The sequence below is a fragment of the Alosa alosa genome, chromosome 2, assembly GCF_017589495.1.
Source record: "Alosa alosa isolate M-15738 ecotype Scorff River chromosome 2, AALO_Geno_1.1, whole genome shotgun sequence".
Classification (NCBI taxonomy): domain Eukaryota; kingdom Metazoa; phylum Chordata; class Actinopteri; order Clupeiformes; family Clupeidae; genus Alosa; species Alosa alosa.
In genome coordinates, this window is record NC_063190.1 from 20,415,111 (window position 1) to 20,442,283 (window position 27,173).

At 42.8% G+C, this 27,173-nt stretch overlaps 1 protein-coding gene across 1 annotated transcript in view; it reads right to left on the reverse strand.

Annotated features, from left to right (window-relative positions):
• Positions 1-1,191: 1,191 nt before the first annotated feature.
• LOC125311039 (MAP7 domain-containing protein 2-like) overlaps positions 1,192-27,173 on the reverse strand; it is a 31,666-nt gene continuing 5,684 nt past the window's right edge. Inside the window, exons 2-19 of the mRNA XM_048268849.1 lie at positions 22,564-22,674; positions 22,256-22,369; positions 21,578-21,655; positions 21,128-21,291; positions 19,784-19,865; positions 19,105-19,179; positions 12,322-12,437; positions 10,587-10,684; positions 9,765-10,237; positions 9,465-9,472; positions 8,252-8,305; positions 7,867-7,932; positions 7,538-7,588; positions 6,460-6,612; positions 4,258-4,842; positions 2,822-3,015; positions 2,190-2,600; positions 1,192-1,762 (exon numbers count right to left, since the gene is read on the reverse strand). Of these exons, the coding sequence (XP_048124806.1) occupies position 1,762; positions 2,190-2,600; positions 2,822-3,015; positions 4,258-4,842; positions 6,460-6,612; positions 7,538-7,588; positions 7,867-7,932; positions 8,252-8,305; positions 9,465-9,472; positions 9,765-10,237; positions 10,587-10,684; positions 12,322-12,437; positions 19,105-19,179; positions 19,784-19,865; positions 21,128-21,291; positions 21,578-21,655; positions 22,256-22,369; positions 22,564-22,674 (2,834 nt within the window). The 3' untranslated portion in view covers positions 1,192-1,761. The remainder of the gene's footprint in view (positions 1,763-2,189; positions 2,601-2,821; positions 3,016-4,257; positions 4,843-6,459; positions 6,613-7,537; positions 7,589-7,866; positions 7,933-8,251; positions 8,306-9,464; positions 9,473-9,764; positions 10,238-10,586; positions 10,685-12,321; positions 12,438-19,104; positions 19,180-19,783; positions 19,866-21,127; positions 21,292-21,577; positions 21,656-22,255; positions 22,370-22,563; positions 22,675-27,173) is intronic.

Sequence of the window (27,173 nt, forward strand, 5' to 3'; positions counted from 1 at the left end):
TTGCCATAGACGCCACTGTTAGAATGACTAACGATCAATTTCAATTAGTCTTTCAATAACTGAAATATCTACAGAAGGCAGAAGGCATCTACAAAAGGCATCACTGTTAAACTCGACTGCAGATCAGGCCATCCTTAAAAATATTTTTGTTTGCAGTAACAGCCAAAAACAATTAAAAATGGGTCGGTAGGTAGGTCAATATTTTTTTTTCAAGATTCAAAGTAAAAAAAAAAAGTTCAATTTTGGTCATGGTGATTACGTAGGAATGAATTTACACAAATGTCCAACCCGTGCCTTCAGGCGCACCATTGCAAACCTCATTCTGATGCAGGTTATATAGACCAGCCTTTCTCAAACTTCTTTGACCTGAGGCCCGGTCATGGCAGACTTTTGGGTCATAGGGCTCATCTACATGTACGCAGAAAGAAGGCTACAATAGCTCTTGGCCACGTTATATTGAAATTTGACTATACAATACTCAATGCTATACAGTGTATTTTACAGTCTCTGCTCTGTTTCTAAGGAAGTTCCAAAAAACAACGTCATTCTATTAAGTTTCGTTAAATAAATAAATAGCCTTCCAACAGGTTGAAGCGGAGCTTTGATACCAACGTTATCGATTAGTTTCAGTTTCTCTCGCGCAGACGCACATTGAATGAATGCTCATACCACCACTTAATTGTAGGGCTCCATGTTTAATGACATCGATAGCAGAAACGTTTGTTTTCTTTTTTCGTCGATCCGCGGTTTCTTAATCAACTGCGCAGCAAATTATCAGATGAAGCACCGGGCCTAATTTCACTCCACGAATCCGCGGACCAGCAGTCTCCATGATGCGGACCCATATTTTGAGAAATGCTGAATAGACCACAACCAATTTCAATACTCCGACACGGTCACCGCTAGACTAGGGGGAGAAGGGATGAGAAAAGATCTGGCCACAGTTCTTCCAGAACTTCGTAACAGCGTTATCAGTTTGTGTGAATGAAACGAAGCGTAGGCCATAGTGTGACATGCGTAAAACCAATGGTGTAGAGATGACGCCACAGGTGTTTTTTTTTAAGTGAGCCACGTTTGCATGTAGGCAATTTATATTCACAATACTTGGGCCTACTAAAATAAATATTATTTTATTGCATTTGTATTGGTTGTTTAGAGTAAAAAAAACAATCGGTCGGTATTAACGCAAGTTTACAACCGGCAAGTCGGTCGGACTAAAAGGGGAAAAAAATTAATATTTGGGTCGGTTCTAAATTGACAGGGTCGGTCGGGTTACGGCAAACGAAAATATTTTTAAGGATGGCCTCATTTTTTGAGTAGACATTATAGGACAATAGACATGGTCTGATCTGTATAAAAGTAACTTAAGCAATCAGGCTTTCTTTCTTTTACATTCGCTTGTGGATGGTCATTCATGATTTTGTTGGATAATAAATTGTGTCATAAAGTCCTAAAAACAAACACATTGCAGGGTAAGTTGAAGGCAAATAACGAGCAATTTCTTCAGAGGGAAAGTCAAAGGGACTACATTCAGAGAAACTAGACTCAGAGGGAAAAGGAAAACAAAAATATCCTGCATTTTTGTCCCAACTGCACCTAGAGGTCCCTCAACACTCAGATACAGTTCCTTATCTTACACACAAATATTCTCTCTCTCTCTGTCTCTCTCATTCTCTCTCTCTCACACACACACAAACACACTCCCTCAGCTCTACCAAACACGCACACATTGGAGTGGTCATCAAGTCACTGCATAGTTCTTCTGTGGAGAAAAAAAAAAAACAGAAGGGAGAGAAGCAGAAGGTATGTAAACATTTCACAATGAATTATATGTGTATGCAAACATTTCACAATTAAATTATAGCCTTTGTTTTAGTAGCTGTGGTATCTTTAAGAAAGAAATAACCACAGCCAGATAGTAGTACATCATCATGAAACATCAGTCCAACCATTTATCCTAATACACCTGTGCTAATACAAAACAAATACAAACACAAACATTACATTCCCAAACAACACAGTCAGCACACACACACACACACACAAACACACACACACACTCACACACACAGACAGACAGACAGACACACACACACACTCACACACACACACACACACAAACACACACACACACACACTCACACTCACACACACAGACAGACAGACACACACACACACTCCACTCTTACCAAGCATCCACTTTGCCTCTGCCTTGTAATGCTGTAGTTCCTCCATCCCTTATGGCGACAGCTGGCAGAGGTGTTGTTATGGGCTTTATTGGTGACGGGATTGGCCGAGATTGATTTTGATGCTTCTGATCACTGGTAGAACACGACAATGTCACTGAGGACGTCACAAGGTTACGGTTACAGTCACCAGCCTGATTGTTTACCGTGGACGTAGTAGAGGAGCTAGACATAGCAATGGTTACTGTGGTAACAGGGCATGGATATGCCACATGTCCGGTGAGGTCCAGAAGATCAAGAAGGGCTCTGGTTGGGGAGGAGCTTAGACAGGAAGTGTTGGTGTGGGTTAATCCTGCCTCTTCCTGCAGAGGAGAGAACTCTGGGATGGAGACGAGGTCATCCTTAGAGACGGGGCTGAAAGAGTGAGAGAAAGTTAAAGAGAAACATTCAATAGCTCACTCATTTACTCTCTCTCTTACACACACACACACAAACACACACACACACAAAGCTTTTGTAAGTGATAGTTTTATCAAAATACCTGAGTTGTGTGTGTATATGCACAAAGACATGTACAGATTGTGTAACTACACTGCCACACACACAAAATCACGTGCACACACACACACACACACCTCACATCCATGGACTGGGGCTCCTCTTTTGGGACTCCTTCTACTCCGTCCAGCTGGACACTGGGTTGTCGTGGCAACACAGAGAGCCTTGGCCCATTCTCTTTGCTGTCCAACTTGTTTGCCATGGCAACTACTCTAGTTTTACTCGCTGTTGTTGAAGTAATTGTAACCTTAGGGGTTGCTGAAACAGTAGCCTGTGTGAGACAAAATAATCTGGTTATATTCATTATCGCTTAAAAGTTGAAGTGTGAGTCTCAGTGGAGCGTGGGTTGGCGTAAATTCAGTGGTTACGATTCAGAAACAAATCATTTTAATGATATTCGGGTCATTTGCGGGCGGGACAGTTAAAAATTAATAAATTGTATTTTTACTTAAAATATCAGGAAAAGGCTAACATCAACATTTAACTCATAATTGTTTTTCAAAGATATCATTGGCTAAATTACTTCAATCGATGCAGCATGAACTTGCCACATACTGTAGGCTACCTGTGTGATAGAAGGATGGAGATGGTAGAGAAGCTGTAGAGAAGTATGGGAAGTATTTGGAGAGGTTCTTAAAGAAGATGACAACAGTGCTGCTTATGTTCTATGCACTAAGTATGACAGCCACAAAACAGGCACGCCCAACAAGGCTCGTCACAAATGCGGCACTGGTAAATCTTCCCAGCGTCCCAGACCTCAAGCAATAGATTGCTTTATGCGCATTGACCACTGGAACAGCTTGTTTTAGGCTAGGCACAATGTTGGCACAAGACCCAGTGACAAGTAGCTCAGTAAAATAATGCTGACACTTTACCACAGCCTTGTGTAGCCCTGCCCATGCTAAACTTTTAACCTACAGCCAGTGTTGTAAAAGTTAAACGCTTTGTGTTCGTGCGGCATTTGATAAGGGATGTCTGATGTGATTAAGGAGGGCTTTCTGTTCCTGTTTATGTAAAGGTTTTACATATCTCAATAAGGATACATTGCATGTTAGGCTACATTAAAGGTTGTATCAGCGATAGCGGGGATACGTCACTTCTGTTGATGTTCAAACAAAACAAAGAGCTAGCTCGCTACTCCCTCCCCCTCCCTCCTGTGCAATTAAAACTATCCTAAACGCGCATCTCGTCGGTTATTGGCTGAAACACTTATTTTGCCTTTGATTGGGTTGCCAACCCTTGCTGATAGCAATTGTTTTGTGTACAGATCTTGGAGCCTAGGCTGCCTACAGAGACACGATTTTTTGACGGCCTGCTTATGGGGTAGACAGCTAGCGGATCGTTAGGAAAGATTAGATGAATGTGATCATTTATGTTTGGGCCTTTTTTGGGCTTGAAATCGCAGATACAACCTTTAACCAAAAGCGTGCAATTTGTAAATAAGCGGGTCGGATCGCAGGTCAGTATCATTTTATCTTCTCTAAAGATTAAAGTCTAAAGATTATCGACTCACCTGGCCAGCCTCAGTCTGTCCACCCTGAATAGTTGAGGTGGTGAGCTGCAATTTTCTGCCGTCTTGGGGGGTGTCATTCGTTAGGGGCGGGGTCTGCAATGTGACAGAGATGTCCCTTTTTGGAGGAGGGGCCTGTGATGTGATGGGGCTGTCCTTACTATTTGTGGGAGGGGTCTGTGATGTGATGGGGCTGTCCTTGCCATTTGTGGGAGGGGTCTGTGATGGGATGGGACTGGTCTTGTTATTTGTGGAAGGGGCCTGTGTTGTGACAGGGTTATCCTTATTATTCGTGGGAGGGGCCTGTGTTGTGACAGGGTTATCCTTATTATTCGTGGGAGGGGCCTGTGTTGTGACAGGCCTGTCCTTTGGGGAAGGGGCTGATGATGTGATCGGGCTGTCTTTGATATTTGTGGGAGGGGCCTGTGATGTAATGGGTCTGTCCTTGTTATTTGTGGGAGTGGTCTGTGTTGTGACTGGGCTGTCCTTGATGGGGCTGTCCTTGTTCTTCGGAGGAGGGACTGCTGATTTAATGCTCCCACTGATCATTGGGGAGGAGTTGTTGGTCTTTGGATTGCATTCACTGACCTGATAACAATAAAGAGATGAATAATAAATAGCAGAACAGATGACTTTATAACAATAAAGCCATTAATGATATGAGTAAAAATCACACACAGCACACAGTCTCCACAGTCATACTTGGGGAATGGGAAAAACATGATGCATAATTGGACAAATTTAACTTCTTAGGACAAATTAGATTGCATATGTAAAATATATTTATAGGTATTCAATGCAGTTTTGGGTTCTAGGGCTCCTCTAGATTCGCTGAGTATTTAAATTTTACAACCTTGCTGTTGTAAATACTTCTCACAGTTTGAGCCCTTTCCCCTGGACACGTGGGACATGTTTTGAAAGCTCTATGTGGGAGCAGGCGGGATGAGAGAGGTGTATTCGCGGGTGTGGGAGAAACAGATGATTAACTGCACTCCCGCAAATTAAATATATGCGTAAAATAACATATAGACGTATGAATTATAACGTATAGAATTATAGTTGAGCTGGATATTGTGGTAGGCAGCATTAAAGGTTGCATCAGCGATACAGCGGTAACGTCACATCTGTTGATGTTCAAACAAAACCGAGAGCTAGCTCGCTACTCCCTCCCCCTCCCTCCCGTGCAATTGAAACTCTCCTAAACATGCATCTCGTCAGTTATTGGTTAGAACACTTTACTTTGCCTTTGAGTGATTGGCAACCCTTTTTGGTAGCAATTGTTTTTGTGTACAGACCTCGGAACCTAGGCTGCCTACAGAGACGCGTTTTTTTGACGGCCTGCTTATGGGGCAGGCAGCTAGCGGATCGTTAGGAAAGATTAGATGAATGTGATCATTTATGTTTGGGCCTGAAATCGCTGATACCACTTTTAAAAAATGGGGTTTAAGCAGCCTAAATGTCGTTTAGGTGTACGTGGGTTCAATTCTTTCCTGCTGCTCCATTGTTGAAACTCTAAATCGAAAGCATGACAGAGGAAGAGGACACCACTAGGCTACTTCAGATGTTAGTGCCTTTTAAAGGACGGATGCCAGCTGCATAGCATAGATTACAGTAGCCTGCCCTACATTCAGAATCAAGAAACTTTAAATCAGACATCTGGCAGTCTTTTTCAGTTGTGACAGAAGGCAAAACTGAACATATCCTGCGGGCTTTTGCAGACGGGAGTGGGACTAAAAATGGCACATTATTGCGGGAGCGGGACAGAATGTTGCGGGAGCGGGACTGAAGAATCTGTTCCGCGCAGACCTCTAGCTGCCAGCTATGCTAGACGTACGATTCTCCCTATTACAATTTTACCATCACAATTGCTTTGAAACTGTTATATTATGGTAAAAAAACTTGCATAGGATGTCTTTAACACAATACACAATTCATTTTACCACTCACCTGAGCTGGATTTGGGATAGGAGGGCCTGCTCACTTGAGCTGGGTTTTGGGTTAGGGTTAAGAGGTACCGCTCATCTGAGCTGGGTTTGGGTTAGGGTTAAGAGGTACCGCTCATCTGAGCTGGGTTTTGAGTTAGGGTTAAGAGGTAGCGCTCATCTGAGCTGGGTTTGGGTTAGGAGGGCCCGCTCACCTGAGCTGGGTTTGGGTTAGGAGAGCCCGCTCACCTGAGCTGGGTTTGGGCTAAGAGCGACCACTTACCTCAGTTGTGCCTGTGGGGCCGTTGAGTGGGGTGGGGGAGGCTCTGGCCGGGCTTCTGTTGACCTCTGAGGTAATTTCCTGCTTTGTTTGGATGCCATTAGTTATTGGTGGAGTCGAATTTGCCTCCTTCGTCTCTGACCCAGCATCGTTCACCTTTGGAAAACAAAACACCTCTCAAGCCTTATATCTGAGTACAAGTCTAGCAGTCACTTTTTCAAAAGAGTTTGAAAAAAATATTCCAAACTCTTCAGTTATGACACCAATTATAAACTAATCAGATCTCTAGCCTCAAGAAGTCTTAAAGGAGAAATCCGGCCGATTTTTACATGGATCTTGATCACTACACGTCGCCGAGTACTGTCGAAAGGAAAAATAACGACCAAAATCGGTGCTCCCGAACTCGAGTAGCTGCAGCTAATGGTCAGTACTCCCATTGAGCTACAATGCTAGGTCATCATCTAAACGTGCCTTTTTTGCCTCTTAACAGACTCAAAATGTAATTAAAAGTTCTGTACAATATGAACATGAACAAATAACAGTCCTTACGTGACAAAACGATGCATTTTCTACTCATTAGCTGTGAAGAAACCGTCTAAATTTTAAAGTTTGTACTGTCACATCTGCATACTACTCTGTTTGCCTTTTCCTGCAACAACTGAATTCCCACGATACTTCAGCGCGAGCAAGGTTTCAGTAACGTTCACGCTTAGGAATAATTTGGACCATTTCCATGCAGTTACAGTCATTATATGTTCATAACCATTAGAGTGCTCAATTATTTATTTCTGAGGGGAATTAAACTTCAAGTTTTCGTTGCGAAGCCGGCATGAACTTGACAACAGACTTTCTTTGGCTTTCCTGGAAGCGACTGATGGACACTGAGGTATGTGACAGTACAAACTTTGAATTCAAATGGTAAAAATCGGCCGATTTCTCCTTTAAGCCTCAGTAATGTGTCAGTGATAGATTGAATTTGAGAGTGAAGGTGGTAAATCCATATGTGAGTATAATACAGTCAAACAGTAAACAACTGCAACTATTAAAAGCGCAAAATTCTTTCATAATGATTAAAAAATACCTTGATGTCACTGTCGCCTTTGCGGGTACGTTTCATAATCTCCTCAATTCTCTGGCAGAAAGAAGAAAGAGAACACATAAGAATAATGAAAGGAAACAATGAGAATGTTTATGTGTGCACGCACGTGTGTGTGTGTGTGTGTTTGTATGTGGTGTGTGTGTGTGAGTTCACCTTCTTTCTCAGCTGTCTTTCCTGCTTCTCCAATTTGTAAAAACAATGAAAGGAAACAATGAGAATGTTTGTGTGTGTGCACGGACATGTGTGTGTGTGTGTGTGTTTGTGTGTGTGATTTGGTGTGTGTGTGTGTGTGTGTGTGTGTGTGAGTTTACCTTCTTCCTCTGCTGTCTTTCCTGCTCTTCCAATTTGTGTCTTTCTTCCTCTTTCTGTAATTCCTCCTGTTGTAGATGGAACCACATACCCCCAACACACACATGCACACACACACACACACCCCAACACACACACACACACACACACACACCCCAACACACACACACACACACCCCAACACACACCCAACACACACACACACACACACCCCACACATACACACACACACACCCACACACACACACACACACACACACACACACACACACACACACCCCAACACACATACACATACAAACACACAAACACAAAGCTGTTGTAAGAGATAGTTTTATCAAAATACCGGAGTTGTGTGTGTGTGTGTGTGTGTGTGGTCATATTCACCTTTCTCTCCATCTGTGCCTGAGCCTCTTTTTCTCTCTGTTGTTTCTCCTCCTCCTCTCTACTCTTCCTCTCCTCCTCCTCTCTGCTCTTTCTCTCCTCGTCAGCCTTTATTCTGTGCACACCACACACACACACAAAAATACACACACACACACACACACACATACATACATACACACATGCATACACACACACACACACACACACACACACACACACACACACCACACACAAACATGTGCAGACACGCATATGCATGCACACACATACATACACACACACACATACACATACACACACACACAGATATATTATAAAACATGAACATATCCAGTTAGACAGAAACTGCACACTCTTGTTGTAAAAAATGCACATAATCCAACACGGTCACACACATATGCACCCACCCACACAACACAGAAACACACACACACACACAAAGATACACACATATTATAAAACATGAACATATCCAGTTAGACAGAAACTGCACACTCTTGTTGTAAAAAATGCACATAATCCAACACGGTCACACACATATGCACCCACCCACACAACACAGAAACACACACACACACACACATACATACATACACACATGCATACACACACACACAGATATATTATAAAACATGAACATATCCAGTTAGACAGAAACTGCACACTCTTGTTGTAAAAAATGCACATAATCCAACACGGTCACACACATATGCACCCACCCACACAACACAGAAACACACACACACACACACCCCAACACACATACACATACAAACACACAAACACAAAGCTGTTGTAAGAGATAGTTTTATCAAAATACCGGAGTTGTGTGTGTGTGTGTGTGTGTGTGAGTTTACCTTCTTCCTCTGCTGTCTTTCCTGCTCTTCCAATTTGTGTCTTTCTTCCTCTTTCTGTAATTCCTCCTGTTGTAGATGGAACCACATACCCCCAACACACACACACACAGATATATTATAAAACATGAACATATCCAGTTAGACAGAAACTGCACACTCTTGTTGTAAAAAATGCACATAATCCAACACGGTCACACACATATGCACCCACCCACACAACACAAACACACACACACACACACGCACACACAAACATGTGCAGACACGCATATGCATGCACACACATACATACACACACACATACACACACACACAGATATATTATAAAACATGAACATATCCAGTTAGACAGAAACTGCACACTCTTGTTGTAAAAAATGCACATAATCCAACACGGTCACACACATATGCACCCACCCACACAACACAGAAACACACACACACACATACATACACACACACATACATACATACACACACACATACATACATACACACACACATACATACACACATGCATACACACACACACACATACATACACACATGCACACACACACACACACATACATACACACATGCATACACACCACACACATACATACATACACATACATATTCATTTCCACATGCAGTAAAGTTTTAGTCTTAGCTACCGTTTGATGTCTGACTGGCTGAGGTTGGATTCATTCCCGCCTTCTCTACGCTGCTCTTGGCTGCCGAGGAATCACTTCTCTGCCTGCCATTGGTAACAGGTGCTGTGGGACGCTGCCTCATTGGAGATGACGGCTCAGTTACAGGTGCTAGAGGACGCTGCCTCATTGGAGATGACGGCTCAGTTACAGGTGCTATGGGACGCTGCGTCATTGGAGATGACGGCTCAGTTACAGGTGCTAGAGGACGCTGCCTCATTGGAGATGACGGCTCAGTTACAGGTGCTATGGGACGCTGCCTCATTGGAGATGATGGCTCGGTGAGAGGTGCTATGGGACGCTGCCTCATCGGAGACGATGGCTCAGTGAAAGGTGCTGTGGGACGCTGCCTCATCGGAGATGATGGCTCAGTTACAGGTGTTATAGGACGCTGCCTCATTGGAGATGATGGATAGTTGTGATGTTTAGGAGTCAACCTGAAGAAATGCCTAGGGTCATCAATCAAGGAGTGCAATGTGTATGTGTGTGTGTGTGTGTGATGGCAGTATTGAGGTAGGTGTGATGGCAGTATTGCAGTAGGTGAAAAAAGAGAGAGGGAGAGATGGAAAAAGAGAGCAAGAGAGGTAGAGGGAAAGAGAGTGAGAGAGAGGTGGAGAGAGAGGGATAGAAGGAGGAAGAAGGGAGAGAGAGAGGTGGAAAAAGAGAGATGGAGAAGGGAGCGGTGGAGCGAGAGGTTGAGAGAGAGGGGGAGGGAGAAAAAGAGGTGGTGAGAGAGGTGAAGAGAGAGAGAGAGGGAGGTAGAGAGAGAGAAAGAGAGACTCTTACTTAGGCGTTGCTGGAGAGGCGGAGCGTCGGGCCAGAGCAGGAGACTCGGGGCGTCTGATGGGGGAGCCTCCCCTCCGATCCATCCTCAGTCGCTCCCGCTGGAGATGGAGGGAGAGAGAGGGAGTTAGAGAGGAGGGAGATGGAGGGAGTTAGAGAGGAGGGAGATAGAGAGGGAGTTAGAGAGGAGGGAGATGGAGGGAGAGAGAGAGGGAGTTAGAGAGGAGGGAGATGGAGGAAGAGAGAGAGGGAGTTAGAGAGGAGGGAGATGGAGGGAGAGAGATAGGGAGTTAGAGAGGAGGGAGATGGAGGAAGAGAGAGAGAGGAAGTTAGAGGGAGAAATAACGACATACACATAAGTAATCCATGAATGTACAATGTCTTTGCAATGGACAGAATGTGTCATGTGCTTATAGGGTGTGGGGAGTCAGTGTTCAAACCATGGGGTGTGGGGACCAGAGGTGATGGTGTTTTTGGCTCTGTTCGAAACGGACGCCAAAAGACCCGCTGTCTCCCTGCCTTAATAGAGAGCTGTCTCACTAGACATAACTTAGATTGAATGCATCTTTTAAAAACGAGCGTAGCACTCTAGAATCTTTGGTTAACACTACGGTATGACGTTAGCAAACACAGGTACGTTAAACTAAACTAGCCTACCGAAGCTAGCAGGTTGATGGTAGAAAGTTGTCTGACAGGCGGCACATATATCAGACCAGACGCTATCAGTGGTTATAACAATGGTAAAATCAGATAGCAGTGTTTATTTATCCCAAGATTTTAACAAATCTAAGCAAAAAAATGTCTAACAAATCACACTGCCACAGATTCAGCAGTCATTACCAGTGTCATCTGCCACTACTTTTCACAGCTGTTTCACATGTTGCCGCAAAGGATTGTGGGTAGTAGGGTGCATGAAGGATCAATGCAGCCTTCAAAAACGACTGTTATCCAGGTAATTCTAAGATATCTTAGAAGGCAGCAAAAAGAGTTTTTTCGGTTTCGAATTGCACTTGCTGCCTCGCTCCCCAGTTAGATATCTTAAAAGGCAGCAGGTATTCCTGTTTCAAACAGAGCCTTTGTCCCCATGGAAAGGCACCATTCCCTTACCTGAGGAATGTGGGGACTGGCCATGTCCTTTTAGGGGAAGGGGACCTGACATGTCCTTATAGGGGGGTGGGGACTGGCTGTGTCTTTACAGAGGGGTGGGGGCCGGTCGTGTCCTTATAGTGGGTGGAGACCAGATGTGTCCTTATAGGGAGGTTGAGACTAGTTGTGTCCTTATAGGGGGGTGGAGACTAGTCGTGTCCTTATAGGGGGGTGGAGACTAGTCGTGTCCTTATAGGACCAGTCGTGTCCTTATAGGGGAGTGGAGACCAGATGTGTCCTTATAGGGGGTGGAGACTAGTCGAGTCCTTATAGGGGGGTGGAGACCAGTTGTGTCTTTATAGGGGGGTGGAGACTAGTTGTGTCCTTATAAAGGGGTGGAGACTAGTCGTGCCCATATAGGACCAGTCATGACCTTATAGGGAGGTGGAGACTAGTCGTGTCCTTATAGGGGGTTGGAGACTAGTCGTGTCCTCGTAGAGGGGTGGAAACTAGTCGTGTCCTTATCGGACCAGTCGTGTCCTCATAGAGGGGTGAAAACTAGTCGTGTCCTTATAGGACCAGTCGTGTCCTTATAGGGAGGTGGAGACTAGTCGTGTCCTTATAGAGAGGTGGAGCCTAGTCATGTCCTTACCTTGGGGGTGTTGGGAGCAGTAAGCGCTGGGCTCTCATCACCTGTTGTTGGTTGAGGGGGTGGGGGGCGGCGCCTAGGAGACCCCCGATAGGGAGAGCGGTGAGGGCTGGCAGGAGCTGAAAGGAAAACAAATAAACACAAACAAACACATACAAACATACAAATAAACACACACAAACAAACACAAAAACACAAAAATGCACAAAGACATACACATACAAAAAAAACACACACAAACGCACACATATAGAAAATATACATGTATATACACAAACAAATAACCATACAGACAGACACCAAAAACAAAGTCGTATACAAAATATAAAACTCAAACAAACACACAGATACAAGCAGATACAGACAACCGCACACAAATATGTGCACAGACAAAAAGTAAAGACAGCAATACACACACGTACACAGAGGTACAAAAGAAACACATGTGCACAAACAGACACCAACAGGCACATATACATGCAGGTGCACAATCACAGACCAATAGACACATACGCATGTGCACAAATAAACACAACAAAAGGACAAACATGTAGACAGACAAAGGAACAGACACAGAGACACAGATAGACACAGAGACACACAAACATGATCCCACACATACACATAACAGATAAACATACGCACACACACACACATACACACACACAAACATGATCCCACACATGCACATAACAGATAAACATATGCACACACACACACACAAACACATACACAAGCACACCAATACAACACAAAACATGCAATCAAGAGAGAGAGAGAGAGACAGAGGGAGAGAAGGAAAGAGAAGTTAACGGTGAACTGATGAACCTTTTTGAAACATTCTGAAGAAGAACAGATTCAGCCCTCTGAATGGTCCATTCTCAATGCTACATTTTGATACACTTTCACTTTCTCTCTCTCTCTGGGCCAGATGTACGTACATTTGCGAACATAGCGTTATCAGCGTCATGGACACACCGCAGATTGCGAACGCTGACAGACCCAAGTTTCCGTCATATTTATCAATCGTTCAATCCTTAGTGTAAACTACGCCTTTCTCTGCCTTTCTCTGCCCATAAGCGCCAATTCTGAGCGTCCACAACTGAATGGCAGCGCCTACATACAAAGCGCAGTTGAATGAAGTTAACTGATGACAACATTAAAAAGAATCAAACGTTTAGTGATCATGAAATAATACCATACATGATATGATGTAAACAAGCAGGGAGATAATGAAGATCAGTAGTTCTACTCAAACTAATTGTGCACGTAGTCTTTGGAAGATTGGTCAGATCTAGCAAGTAGGAAAGTTTAAGTGAATGACGTGAAAGTGAAAGTAAGACATCCGAAAGGCCAACGAAAGTTGAGGTTGCTTTTGGTAGTACAAATACTTTCACCACAAAAACTGGTGCTCTAAATAGCTATTCTGTTGTTTTTGAAAAGTTCTCATATTGACGCATTGAACTGCAATTTGGATTAACACCTGCTTTTACAAGGCGGAAGTATTCAGGCGCAGAATAGACGTGCGCTTTCAGGAGCAGTCTTTGTACATACCACGGAATACATTGGCGCTCTTTACTCTTCCCCTCCCATCTTTTTACGCTAAACTCCCACTTTCCCCTGGATCCTCCCATGAATGCATATGCATGACATGAAAAACGCAATCTGCCACTTTCAGCTCCCGCGACAGGCAGTTTCGCGCTTTTATCATTGCGGCCTGTTTGTACATACCTCGCAATGATTTTACACGCATTACTGCGCGAAACAAAATCGCCTGAAGTGAAGCAAAGCGTTAGTACATCTGGCCCTCTGTCTCTCTCTCTCTCTCACACACACACACACACACACACACTCACAGTCATACACAATTACACATACCAGGATGTTACATTGACATACTGTACAGAGTACAAGTACAAGTACAGACTACTAGCCCTTTGCACACCAAGTCTGTATTTTGTCTGAAATTGTTGCACGATTGACAAAATAAATATAACCTTACATAGTGTCAATTACATTTGCACACGACTAACCAACCAACAGGTTTGTTTTTCTCTTTCCTTTTTTCACATCCATACAGTGTCAGTAAATGAGACTTTCTACTGCTGCATTTTGTTTGTGACAATTTTAAAATACACATACAAAATTGATTTGATTGATTTTAGTGTGCAAAGGTCTTAAAACACAAACAAACTTTAATGCATGCATAGTATATTGTCTGACAGCAAATGTATACTTTCTGTTGAAACACACAGATATGGCCTAAAATCAACAACAATCACTATCTATCCACCCACACTAGACATTTTTTTCCTTCATCAGACTAGACCAGTGATTTTCAACCACTGTTCCGTGGCACACCAGTGTGCCGTGAGAGATCATCAGGTGTGCCGTGGGAAATTGTCCAATTTCACTTAATTGGTCCAAAAACTTTAGTTGTTGCAAATAGTAGGCTAGGAAATGCCATTGTTGAGCATCTGTGCCTGCAATGTAGTGACTTGCTAAATAAATACTCTTTCATGTCCGTGGGTGACAGTAATAGCGCAATAATGACCTTGTTAATCAAGTGATGCGCACGAGAACTGGTGGTGAAAAATAGATATTGGAAAGCTAGATAACGCATTGGGCTCCAGAACATACGTAAATAGCGATGCCATCATGGGGGCAACAATTAGTGGAGGCCAGTGGAGAAACAGGTGTCTCTGATTGGAAATCAGACAGGTGTCTCTGATTGTCAGCTAGTGTTGCCCAGAGCTTGTAGGTGCTTGCCTCCAGCAATATGACGGCCGCGTTCACGTAGCCTATGCCACTTAATAGGCTAGAACTCAACGGACAGTCCGGTATCTAGCTTTCTAATTTGGGTGAAAAGACGTAGGGCCTAAAACAGCAAATCAATAGGCTAAACATAAATAAATAGGCCTCCTTGAAAAGAAAAAATGCAGACTCTGAACTGAACTGTAAACAAATGAGAGACTAAATTGTCATTATGTTTACTATATTAGGCCACAGTGTGTAATTCTGTTACATTTTTGGTTGGTGGTGTGCCGCAGGATTTTTTTAATAAAAAAATGTACCGTGGCTCAAAAAAAGGTTAAAAACACTAGACTAGACAATGAGGGTAACAGTACTAGGGACATAGCAGAGCTAGGGCAATATAGAGATAGGGTCATATAGAGAGTTACCAAAGCTAGGGACGTGTAGCCTGGAAAATCCAGACCCTGGTAATCTAGAAAGATTAGGGTCTGGCGACGAATAATGTAAATGGACCAACTCGAGGGGCGACACCAAGCATGCATTTGAAAATATATGTGAATGCATAGTAATGCTTTGGAGAGGAAGCTCTTGCATTCTGACTTCTAGATCCTCAAACATAAATGGAAGTGAACAACAGAATGCAGGCTAGCTAAGCTAACCCTAGCTACGCTAACCCTAACTCTAGCTAAGCTTACGCTAACCCTAACTCTAGCTAAGCTAACCCTAACCCTAGCTACACTAACCCTAACCCTAGCTTAGCTAACCCTAACCCTAGCTAGCTAGTTGTCCAGATTGTCTTGAATTTCCCCTGGGGATCAATAAAGTATCTATCTATCTATCTATCTATCTATCTAGAAATTGACCTGACCAGCTGCAACTCATTGTTCAGTTGTGAGTGTTTCATGACAGACTAGTACACAACAGTACACACCATGCACACACACACACACACACACACACACACACCAGGTAAAGAGGGCAGTGGTAGATAAAAAAAAAGAAATAGTTGGCATTCTGGATTCCAGTTGGTTCAAAAACATACACACCTATACCCACATACATACACAAACTCACACATACACACAAACATAAACACACACACATATACAGTACACACAAACTCACACATACACACAAGCACATGCAATATGCACAAATATAGCTTAAAACATACGCATACATGCATTCTAACATACATATGACATGCATACACACATACAGATACGTGTCTTCAAACATACATGCATACACACACACATACACACAAACATCTATACACAAGCATATACACATACATACATACAAACATACACAAGGATATACACATACATACACACATTGTACGTACGAACATACAGCACATACATGTATGCATACATACACACATATGTATGTACATACAAAACATTATGTACATACTGGACAAACATACATACATAGACCCATACAGTATAGACACACTTGCAATAAATGCAAGTCTGCAATATCTTGCAATAATTTGTGGTGACACAAAAAGTAGCAACAGAACTACTCCTGGTCTGAGGATGTCTTGATTTTGTGTAATGGAACCTGATCACAGACCACTTCAGCATTCCCACTGAGGAGACCTGATCACCAACCACTCCGGCATTTCCACTGATGGAATCTAACACAGACCACTCCAGCAGTCCCATAGAGGGAATCTAGCACAGACCACTCCGACATTCCCACTGAGGACACCTGATCACAGACCACTCTGGCATTCCCACTGAGGGAATCTAGCACAAACCATTCCGGAATTCCCACTGAGAGAACCTCCTCACAGAGCACTCCGGCATTCCCACTGTGGGAATCTGATACAGACCACTCTGGCACTCCCACTGAGGTAATCTAGCACAGACCACTCTGACATTCCCACTCTGGTATTCCCACTGAGGGAACCTTAGCCAGGAGGGATTTATTTATATAGCACAACTATACTCTGTTAGATGTCATTTCATTGGATAAATAGTGACAGAACAAATTGCAACAAACTGATTAAACTGAAAGTAATTAAGGGCAATGGCTGTGCTTTGGAGCACTCATGCTGATGCTCATGTGTCTCACATAAACACCCTCAACCTGCCGAGGGAAGAGGAGTGCAACTCTAACACTGACTTCAACACTAACACTAAAGACTACACCCTGCTGTATGGACACGCTCAACCTGCTAAGAAAAGAAAAGAAAAGAGTAACTCTAACACTAACTTTAACACTAACACTACAGATTACACTCTGCTGTATGAACACACTCAACCTGCTGAGGAATGACAGGCATCTCACATGAACACACTCAACACTAAAAACTAAATCCGCTGCCTAAACACCAGCTGGACAAAGAGAAGCTGACATGCACACTTGTTGACTGATACTGTGCACCTGTGCAGGTAATGACCACTCACACAGGAGAGACCTGATCATAAGATGGAAAGAGAAGTACCAGGAGAGGCAAAGATACAGCGAGAGAGAGAGGGATAGAGAAGGGGGGGTAGGGAAATGGGAGAGAGGGATAGAAAGGGGGGGGTTAAGGCTTATGCTGGAGAGAGAGAGAGAGAGAATAAAAGGTGTGTGTGTGTGTGTGAGTGAGTAAGTCAGTGAGTGAGAGAAGGGGTTAAAGCTGACCAGGGGTCTCAAACTCAAATGACCTGTGGTGACCTGCCAGGTGGTGTTCTAATGGGGGTGGGGTGCAATGCAATGGGACATGAGGACACAATCATCTAAATGCAGATAGTTCTGCATTGTCATTTACCATTACCCTATGTCCCTGCCTCTACCATTACCCCATGTCCCCTATGCCCCTGCCTTTACCATTACCCCATGCCACTGCCTTTACCATTACCCCATGCCCCTTATGTCCCTGTCTTTATCATTTACCCTTACCCTATGTCCCTGCCTTTACCATTACTCTATGTCCCTGCCTTTATCATTACCCCATGTCCCCCATGTCCCTGCCTTTACCATTACCCTATGTCCCCCATGCCCCTGCCTTTATCATTTACCAATACCCCATGTCCCCTATGTCCCTGCCTTTACCATTACCATGTAGTTCCCCAAGGGGGAAATTTGTCTTCTAATCACAAAAAACAAACTCGCTTTTATTTTGAAACTTATTTTGGTTCTCCTGTCCCTGTCATTCACGCCATTCTCTTAGAAAAAGAAAGTAGCCTCTGCTATGCCTGAGCGCAGGTAGGTGCGTCCGAAATGTCAGCTGAAGTTGTTCTACTGAAAGACATGTCTCCATAGGTGCGTCCGAAATGTCAGCTGAAAGTTCTACTGAAAGACATGTCTCCGAAGTTATAATGCTTTCCTCTCCCTCTCATAGGCTGCTCATCTGCATGTTTGCTTTTCTCTCTCATAGGCTACTCATCTGCATGCTTGATTTTTCTCTCCCTATTGTTGGTTTGCGTGGTTTGTGTTGTGTTTGCGTCACAGTCTGTCTTTCTTCAGATTCACCTGTTTTTTAGTGGTCATTTCAAAGTCTTAGATTTGCATAATGAAAGAGGAAACAACCATGTATCCAGTTCACAGTGGCTTTGTGGCAATGCGCCTAATTCTCCTTATTCAACAAAACTGAGGTAATAAAAGATTTCCATTCTATGTCATATTGAGGTGACAACTAGCCCATATTTGCAACGAATAACTCTATTGGTTCCCTTGTAAAGGTTAGCTTCTTTGATTATTTTGGTTGGCTGACCCACAGTATTGTTAACTGACACAATTGACGTTAGCCTATTGAACTCCAGTCCTGTAACTAGCATTAGTCAAGTATTCTGACGCTAACGGAAAATAACTTAACACAAAAAGATATGCAGGCTAAATCAACCAAGGGGGCAGCACGGGTCAGCTTTGGGTTTGAGACCACTGGCGAGAGCAAGAGGTACGATGTATGTGTGTGTGTGTGTGTGTGTGTGTGTGTGTCTGTGTGTGTGTGTGTGTGTGTGTCTGTGTGTGTGTGTGTAAGAGAAAGAGACAGAGAGAGAGAGAGAGAGAGATGGGCGGAGTTAAGGCTCATACCGTTGCCTGTGTCACCAGATGCAGCTGGGAGGGAGGAGCCAGCAAGCAAAGGGGGTGGGGCATTCTCAGGGTCACCTGGGAAACCAGAGGGGAAGGGGAGGAGCAAGAAGCAGAGACAGCATAGAAGCATTACACACACACTCCTCTCTCTCTCTCTCTCTCTCTCACACACACACACTTATCCCTCTATCTCTATCACACACACACACTCCTTTCTCTCTTTCTCTCTCTCTCACACACACACACACACACACTTCTCTCTCTCACACACACACACACACACAATTCTCTCTCTCTCACACACACACACACACACACACACACACAAACACTCCTGTATACCTGCATACTCTTCTCTCACTCTCATACCTATAGCATACACACAAGCGCGTCAAAGCAGCAGGCACTGAAGCAAGGCTTAGGATGCAAGCTGAGCAGAACACACCCCCACACAGACACACACACACACACCACACCAAAGGAAAAAAGTGTGTGTTTGTATGTGTGAATATGCTTGTGTTTGTGTTAATGTGTGTGTGTGTGTCAATGCGCATATGTTTGTTTGTGTGTGTGTGTGTGTGTGTGCAAGTGAGCGTGTGTTTATGTGTCAATGTGCATATGTTTGTTTGTATGTGTGTTTGTGTGTGTGTGTGTGTGTGTGTGTGTGTCTCCATCTCACCCCAGCGTTGCCGGTGTCTCTGCTGATGTTCCAGCTGTAGGCTCCTCTCCAGTGATCGCCTCAGTAAAGCCTCCAGTCGCTCCTGAACCGCACATCACCATGGAAACATTCAAAACTCTAGTTTTGGGAATCACAATCTGTGAAGATTCTATGGCTGTGACAGGCCTAACAGTGTGAGTTGATTCTGTAGTGTGTGTTGATTCTATAGTGTGCGTTGATTCTATTTGGTTGTTAAGTCCGACGTCACGGGCCCAACAGCTTTTTGGGCAGAAAACGTTTACTAGCGCAGCCAGGCAGTTTTTGCGAATTATAAACCTTGTCCCCATCACCTACGTTTTATTTAGGGTAAAACAAAACCGGTTAACTTTAACAGAGCAATTACTATAGCTATGCAGCCAGATGATACAATCAAGAGTTACGTGCAGGCTTCCGCGAAAAATAGGATTTTATTAGGTTGAGACAACAAGTGTAGTAGGATGACAATTTTCGTAAAGGATACACTGAATAGCGGGGAAAAAATAGTTTATTTTACTGTCTATGGAGAAAACCAAGTGGCTCTGAAAGCCATTGGACCCGGAAAAAGATTTATTAGCCTATTATTGCATCATCACTTAAAGGGACACCAGGCAAGCCTGAGTTCTTTTTATCTATGAAGCTCCCCCTAGCGTCTGTACAGTACGTGTCGATACGTGTGCGAGCCCTCGCTTGGTCTGAAGCTCTTTTCCTTTTCTTTGCATCTTCCGTCAAAGGTTTTCGCTGCTTCTTCGCTGGCTCTGCCATTATACACACGTTTGCAATAATCGCTAGCTGGGTTTCGTTAGCCTGCCTCTGTGCTGGGGATGCAGGATGTAAACTGATCCTGCTTCTCGCGATGTCTGAGACCCTGTGAGATTGAAGGTCGCGGGTAGGATACACCGAACTTGCAAGCGGTATATTCTTCCTACAGGCAGTAGGGGCGGGCGAGAGAGTCTTCATTCGCCCTTTAATGAGTAATTTAACCATATACCGACTTACGAAGATGATTAATTAACACAAAAACGTTGCCTGGTGTCCCTTTAATAACCGAATAGTGTGTGTTAATTCTATGGCTGTGACAGGCCTGTGTGTGTTGATTCTGTAATGTGTGTTGATTCTATAGTGTGTGTTGATTCCATGGCTGTGACAGGCCTAATGGTGTGTATTGATTCTGTAGTGTGTGTTGATTCTATGGCTGTGGCAGGCGGAATGATGTGAGGGGTGTGATGGGGTGTGTGGATTATATGGTGCGACAGACAGAATAGTGTGTGGCGAACCCTGTATTTAGTGTATCGTTACACACCTGCGAGATAGACAAGACAGTTGTACCTGATCCTCCTCCAGCTGCTGCCTCCTCTTCTCCTCCACGGCGGCTCTCCTCTCCTCTTCTTTCCTGCGCTGCTCCTCCAACTTCCTGCACCTCTCCTCTAGCTGCTTCTCATAGAGGAGGCGCGCCCTCCTCTCCTTCTCTCTCAGGGCCTCCTCTCTTGCAGCTACAGGCAGCAACACATACATTAGAACTGCAGACATCAGAACTCCCTACTCAACTAAAAACACCAGAACTCCCAACCCAACTACAGACATCAGAACTCCCTACTCAACTAAAAACACCAGAACTCCCTACTCAACTACAGACAGACATCATAACTGCCTACTCAGCTACAGACATCAGAACTCCCAACGGAACTACAGACAGACATCAGAACTCCCAACTCAACTACAGACAGACATAATAACTGCCTACTCAACTACAGATGTACCAAATGTGTGTGTCCTCACCCAGGCCTTTTTCTCGTTCCTCTCGTCTCTCTCTGGCCATTCTCATGCGGTCATCTGTCTTCAAGTAGCCCTCCGTCACTACGAGAGAAAACAGAGAAGCATGAGACCACACTAAACTGCCTCACGTTCAACCTGCTTCCTTTCCGCTGACATTCGGTTGTTAAGTTTGACGTCACAGGCCCAACAGCTTTTTGTCCAAAAACATTTACTAGCGCAGCCAGCTGTTTTTCACAGCCTGCAAACCTTGTCACCATCACCTTTGTTTCAATGAGGGTAAAAAGAACTCTAACTCTAACTCTAACGTTTAACTCTAACAGAGCAATTAGTGTAGCTGTGCAGTCGTATGATATAATCAAAGATAACGTCCAGGCCTTCACAAAAAATATGATTTTGTTAGGTTGAGGGAGCAAGTAGTAGAATGACAATTTTCTTATCGGCTACTTTGAATAGTGGATTTTTTTCCCTTTTACTGTATATGGGAAAAGAAAAAAAAAGGAAAAAAACAAGTGGCTCTGGGACCAGTTGGGAAAAGCCAGTTGGGAATAGCCAGTTGGGAATAGCCAGTTGGGAATAGCCAGTTGGGAAAAGCGAAAGAATTATCAGCACATTATTGCATCACGACTTAACAACCGGATAGAAGCAGATTGAGGCTCATTACGTTTAGCCCAGCTTCCTTACCACTTCTGTTACCCAGCCTAGCAGAATGGCCATTGCCATTGGTCAGAAGCCTCACAGGCGAAGCATGGCCATTGACTAGTGCACGTCTCTCAGGGGGCGGGGTCAGTGTTTCAGCTGCAGGATAGAAAGAACATCGACGTCATTCACACACACACACACACACATTTACCAGACACACACACACAAAACCACACGCGTACTCAAAGGTTTCAAACACACACGTACCCCCCAGACCCACACACAGACACACTCACACACACACACACACACACAGACACACACAGAAATGCACACAATCACACACGTACTCAGTTTGGTTGCTGTGGGGCTGCCCTGGCTGCTTGGCTGACGCACCGGTGAGGCTTGGCTGTTGTTATGGATACGTCGATCAGCTGCAGGAGGCGACATCATGGTTTTGGCTGTAAGAGATTAGGGAGTTCAGATCAGAGGTGTAAACTCTATTCCCTAAATCCCATTCCCTCTCAGCTCTCAGCTAGTTTTTGAATTCTGAGCTAGTCTATGAGCTAGTTTTTGAATTCTGAGCTAGTCTATGAGCTATTTTTTTGAGCTAGTCTATGAGCTATTTTTTTGAGCTAGTCTATGAGCTAGTTTTTTTTTTTAATTCTGAGTCTATGAGTTCTGAGCTATGAGCTGATCTAAAAGCTAGTCTATGAGGCTCTGAACTATGAGTTCTGAGCTATTCTATGTTTTGACTGAGGTGGTCTATAAGCTAGTCTATGAGGCTTTGACCTATGAGTTCTGAGCTATTCTATGTTTTGAGCTGGTCTATAAGCTAGTCTATGAGGCTTTGAACTATGAGTTCTGGGCTAGTCTATGTTTTGAGCTGGTCTATAAGCTAGTCTCTGAGGCTCGTTTTGAGCTGGTCTATAAGCTAGTCTATGAGGCTCTGAACTATGAGTTCTGAGCTATTCTATGTTTTGAGCTGGTCTAAGCCAGTCTCTGAGGCTCTGAACTATGAGTTCTGAGCTATTCTATGTTTTGAGCTGGTCTATAAGCTAGTCTATGAGGCTCTGAACTATGAGTTCTGAGCTATTCTATGTTTTGAGCTGGTCTATAAGCTAGTCTATGAGGCTCTGAACTATGAGTTCTGAGCTATTCTATGTTTTGAGCTGGTCTATAAGCTAGTCTATGAGGCTCTGAACTATGAGTTCTGAGCTATTCTATGTTTTGAGCTGGTCTATAAGCTAGTCTCTGAGGCTCTGAACTATGAGTTCTGAGCTATTCTATGTTTTGAGCTGGTCTATAAGCTAGTCTATGAGGCTTTGACCTATGAGTTCTGAGCTATTCTATGTTTTGAGCTGGTCTATAAGCTAGTCTATGAGGCTCTGAACTATGAGTTCTGAGCTATTCTATGTTTTGAGCTGGTCTATAAGCTAGTCTATGAGGCTCTGAACTATGAGTTCTGAGCTATTCTATGTTTTGAGCTGGTCTATAAGCTAGTCTATGAGGCTCTGAACTATGAGTTCTGAGCTATTCTATGTTTTGAGCTGGTCTATAAGCTAGTCTATGAGGCTCTGAACTATGAGTTCTGAGCTATTCTATGTTTTGAGCTGGTCTATAAGCTAGTCTATGAGGCTTTGACCTATGAGTTCTGAGCTATTCTATGTTTTGAGCTGGTCTATAAGCTAGTCTATGAGGCTCTGAACTATGAGTTCTGAGCTATTCTATGTTTTGAGCTGGTCTATAAGCTAGTCTATGAGGCTTTGACCTATGAGTTCTGAGCTATTCTATGTTTTGAGCTGGTCTATAAGCTAGTCTATGAGGCTTTGACCTATGAGTTCTGAGCTATTCTATGTTTTGAGCTGGTCTATAAGCTAGTCTATGAGGCTTTGACCTATGAGTTCTGAGCTAGGCTTTGAATCAGTTTACACCAGATTTGCCCTTCAATGAGACTGTGTGACATGTTCCAGCAATACTCATCACTTAAACCTCACTGATCACAGGAGAAATGTTCCTGCTGAAACCCACTATCAGAACTAAACAAAGGCAACGCTGCATTTAGTTGTTATCGCCCTGACTATGGAGCCAGCTCCCAGATGACAAAAAAATTGCCCAAATTACTTTTTTTGACATCAGGACTCTGAACTAAACTATTTTCAGATGCCCCTTTTTTTTACACTGAATAGGCTTAGTCCAACCAAAACAAGGTTTTGCCTAGCGGTAAGCTGGATAGGGGTTAATCCTAGCCTGACAATACAGTTTACTCACTAGATGAGGTGAGGGAATTCAACAAACTTGTTTAAGCTTGACAAATATATCAATAAAATCTGTTTTTCAATTGGGCAACATATAGCAAATGTGAGTGGTAGCTATCACATCCCCCATTCTGTGTTTAAGGATTAATAAGGTGTGTCTGATCTTTTTGTGCTGTATCAAAATTCCCACAGTTATGAAAAGCAGACGGTCAAACAAATGTCTTACTTTGTATTTTTGAGTGGCTCACAAACTAACAATGTTCTATTTTCTGCTCTTCTCTCCTCCTCCCTTTGGTTGGTTCCACCACCAGGATAAAAGACGCAGATTGACCAGCCCACGCTTTCATCCACCATTGTACACAGTATGGCACGCTTTGGCACAAGTTCAGTTTGTTTATGTTATTGTTTATTAGTTCATTTCTCCATGTTGTATGATTTATAGATAGTCTTAAATTGTCATTGTGCAGTTGGTCCGCATAATGCAATTTGCTTGTGCAGCTTTTTAAAATAATACTCACATACACACTCACACACAAAAATAAATAAATAAGAATACACATTATACAAAGAACATATCAAGGCATTAACATGCTTCCATTGCTTGAAGTCCATTTTAAAGTGCATCTGTGCAAGCTCCCATTGCTTAAAGTCCATTTTAAAGTACAACTGTTTTGTTTTGTTTTATAAAATAAAAGTTTGAAATGCTATGGAGTGCCCTATTTTTTGACCCTCAAACTGATATCTCAATTGTAACTCCTACTTCTCAACAGTTTCTCATTGCAATGTCTCCTCATTTGCTCTATTATTTCTCCTAAGGAGAAACAAGTTGTAAGTGAGACTACACTCAAACATATAAGAGATCTCCCGTATTTCTCCTGCTTCTCAAACTAATATCTCTTATGTGACTCCATCTGCTCTATTATTTCTCCTAAGGAGAAACAAGTTGTAAGTGAGACTACACTCAAACGTATAAGAGATCTCCCGTATTTCTCCTGCTTCTCAAACTAATATCTCTTATGTGACTCCTACTTGTCTTATTGTTATGTGTCTCATCTTTTGCTTGTTTTATTTCTCCTAAGGCAAAAATTGGGAGAAATAATTGTGAAAAAAAGTAATACTTAAATGATCCTTAAAAGAGAATCACCATTTTGCCTCTTTAGCAACAGAGGGGATACAAATGAGAAGCAAAAGTTTCCTCTGGGGGTATCCTATCATTGCTATGCGGATGATACACAAATGTATCTCCCATTTAAATGTGGTTCCTCTGGTGCTCTAAACCCATTGCTTGATTGCCTAAATTAAACAATGGATGTCGACCAATTTTTTAAAACTGAATGAATCCAAAACAGAAATTCTATTTTTTTGGTTCACATGAAGCTGCAAATAATGCAATTAGTGAACTAGGGTCTTTTGCCAGATATGTAAAACCTTATGCAAGAAATCTTGGCTTTCTACTTGACCCTGATTTTAAATTTGAGAAACAGATTAATGCTGTTGTCAAGACATCTTTTTACCACCTTAGAATCTTAAGTAAAGCCAAAACTATGTTTTCTTTCAAAGACTTTGAGATATTGATTCATGCCTTTATTTCATCCCGCCTGGACTACTGTAACTCCCTTTATTTTGGTGTCACTCAGTCCACTCTATCCCGACTTCAGATGGTGCAAAATGCAGCTGCAAGGCTGCTCACCAAGTCTAAAAAGAGACAACATATTTCTCCAGTTTCGAAATCTCTGCAATGGTTACCAGTGAAATTTAGAGTAGATTACAAAATTCTTCTTTTTGTCTTTAAAGCTTTAAATGGACAAGCTCCCCAATACCTAAGTGAGCTTGTACACTTTCATTGCCCTCCCAGAACTCTTAGGTCCTCAGATAAACTACTGCTCTCAGTACCTCAGAGTCGTCTAAAAAATAAAGGTGACCGTGCTTTCTCAGTAGCTGGGCCCAAGTTGTGGAACAACCTGCCTTTTCACATTAGATCTACACTAACTATTGGTGCTTTTAAAGCCAAGTTAAAAGAACATATGCTATTAATGGCTTTTAAATGAATTGTGGAATGTAATTATATAGGCTATATATATATGTACATATTATTTTAGTTTTATTTTCCTGTTGTGCTCTTTTTGTGTCTTTATTCATTTTGTCTTCTATTCAGAGGCGGACAGAGTACACAGCTTCATTACTTGAGTAAAAGTACAGATACCCTTTGCTAATTTTTACTAAAGGACAAGTAAAAGTACAACAGTCAGATGTCTACTTAAGTAAAAGTACTGAAGTACTTGTTTTAAAAATTGTTTAAAAGTACTTGAGTATCAAGAGTACAAGAGTACATTTTCTAAATATTGCATTACTACTGCCACAGTGCTTACATTTATGTACAAAAACATCCTACATGGAGTTATAAAAAATGTTAATGTTAATACCTTGGAGAATGTAAAAGGAATTGAAAGTAAAATCAAGTCATTTTCATCTTTTTACCATGTTGCCAGGGATGGGCAGTATTTCTAATACATGTATTTAAAATACGTATTTCAAATACAAAATACTATTTTGTAATTGAAACACTTGAAGCTTAAAACTATCATTAACTTGTTCAGAAAATTGAAATAGTCTGGCGAGGTGGGGCCACAGGTTGGCACATTCGGGATGGACCTGCTGCGTCTTCATCCATTGTTTCATCCATGGTTTCGTCTGTTATCTAA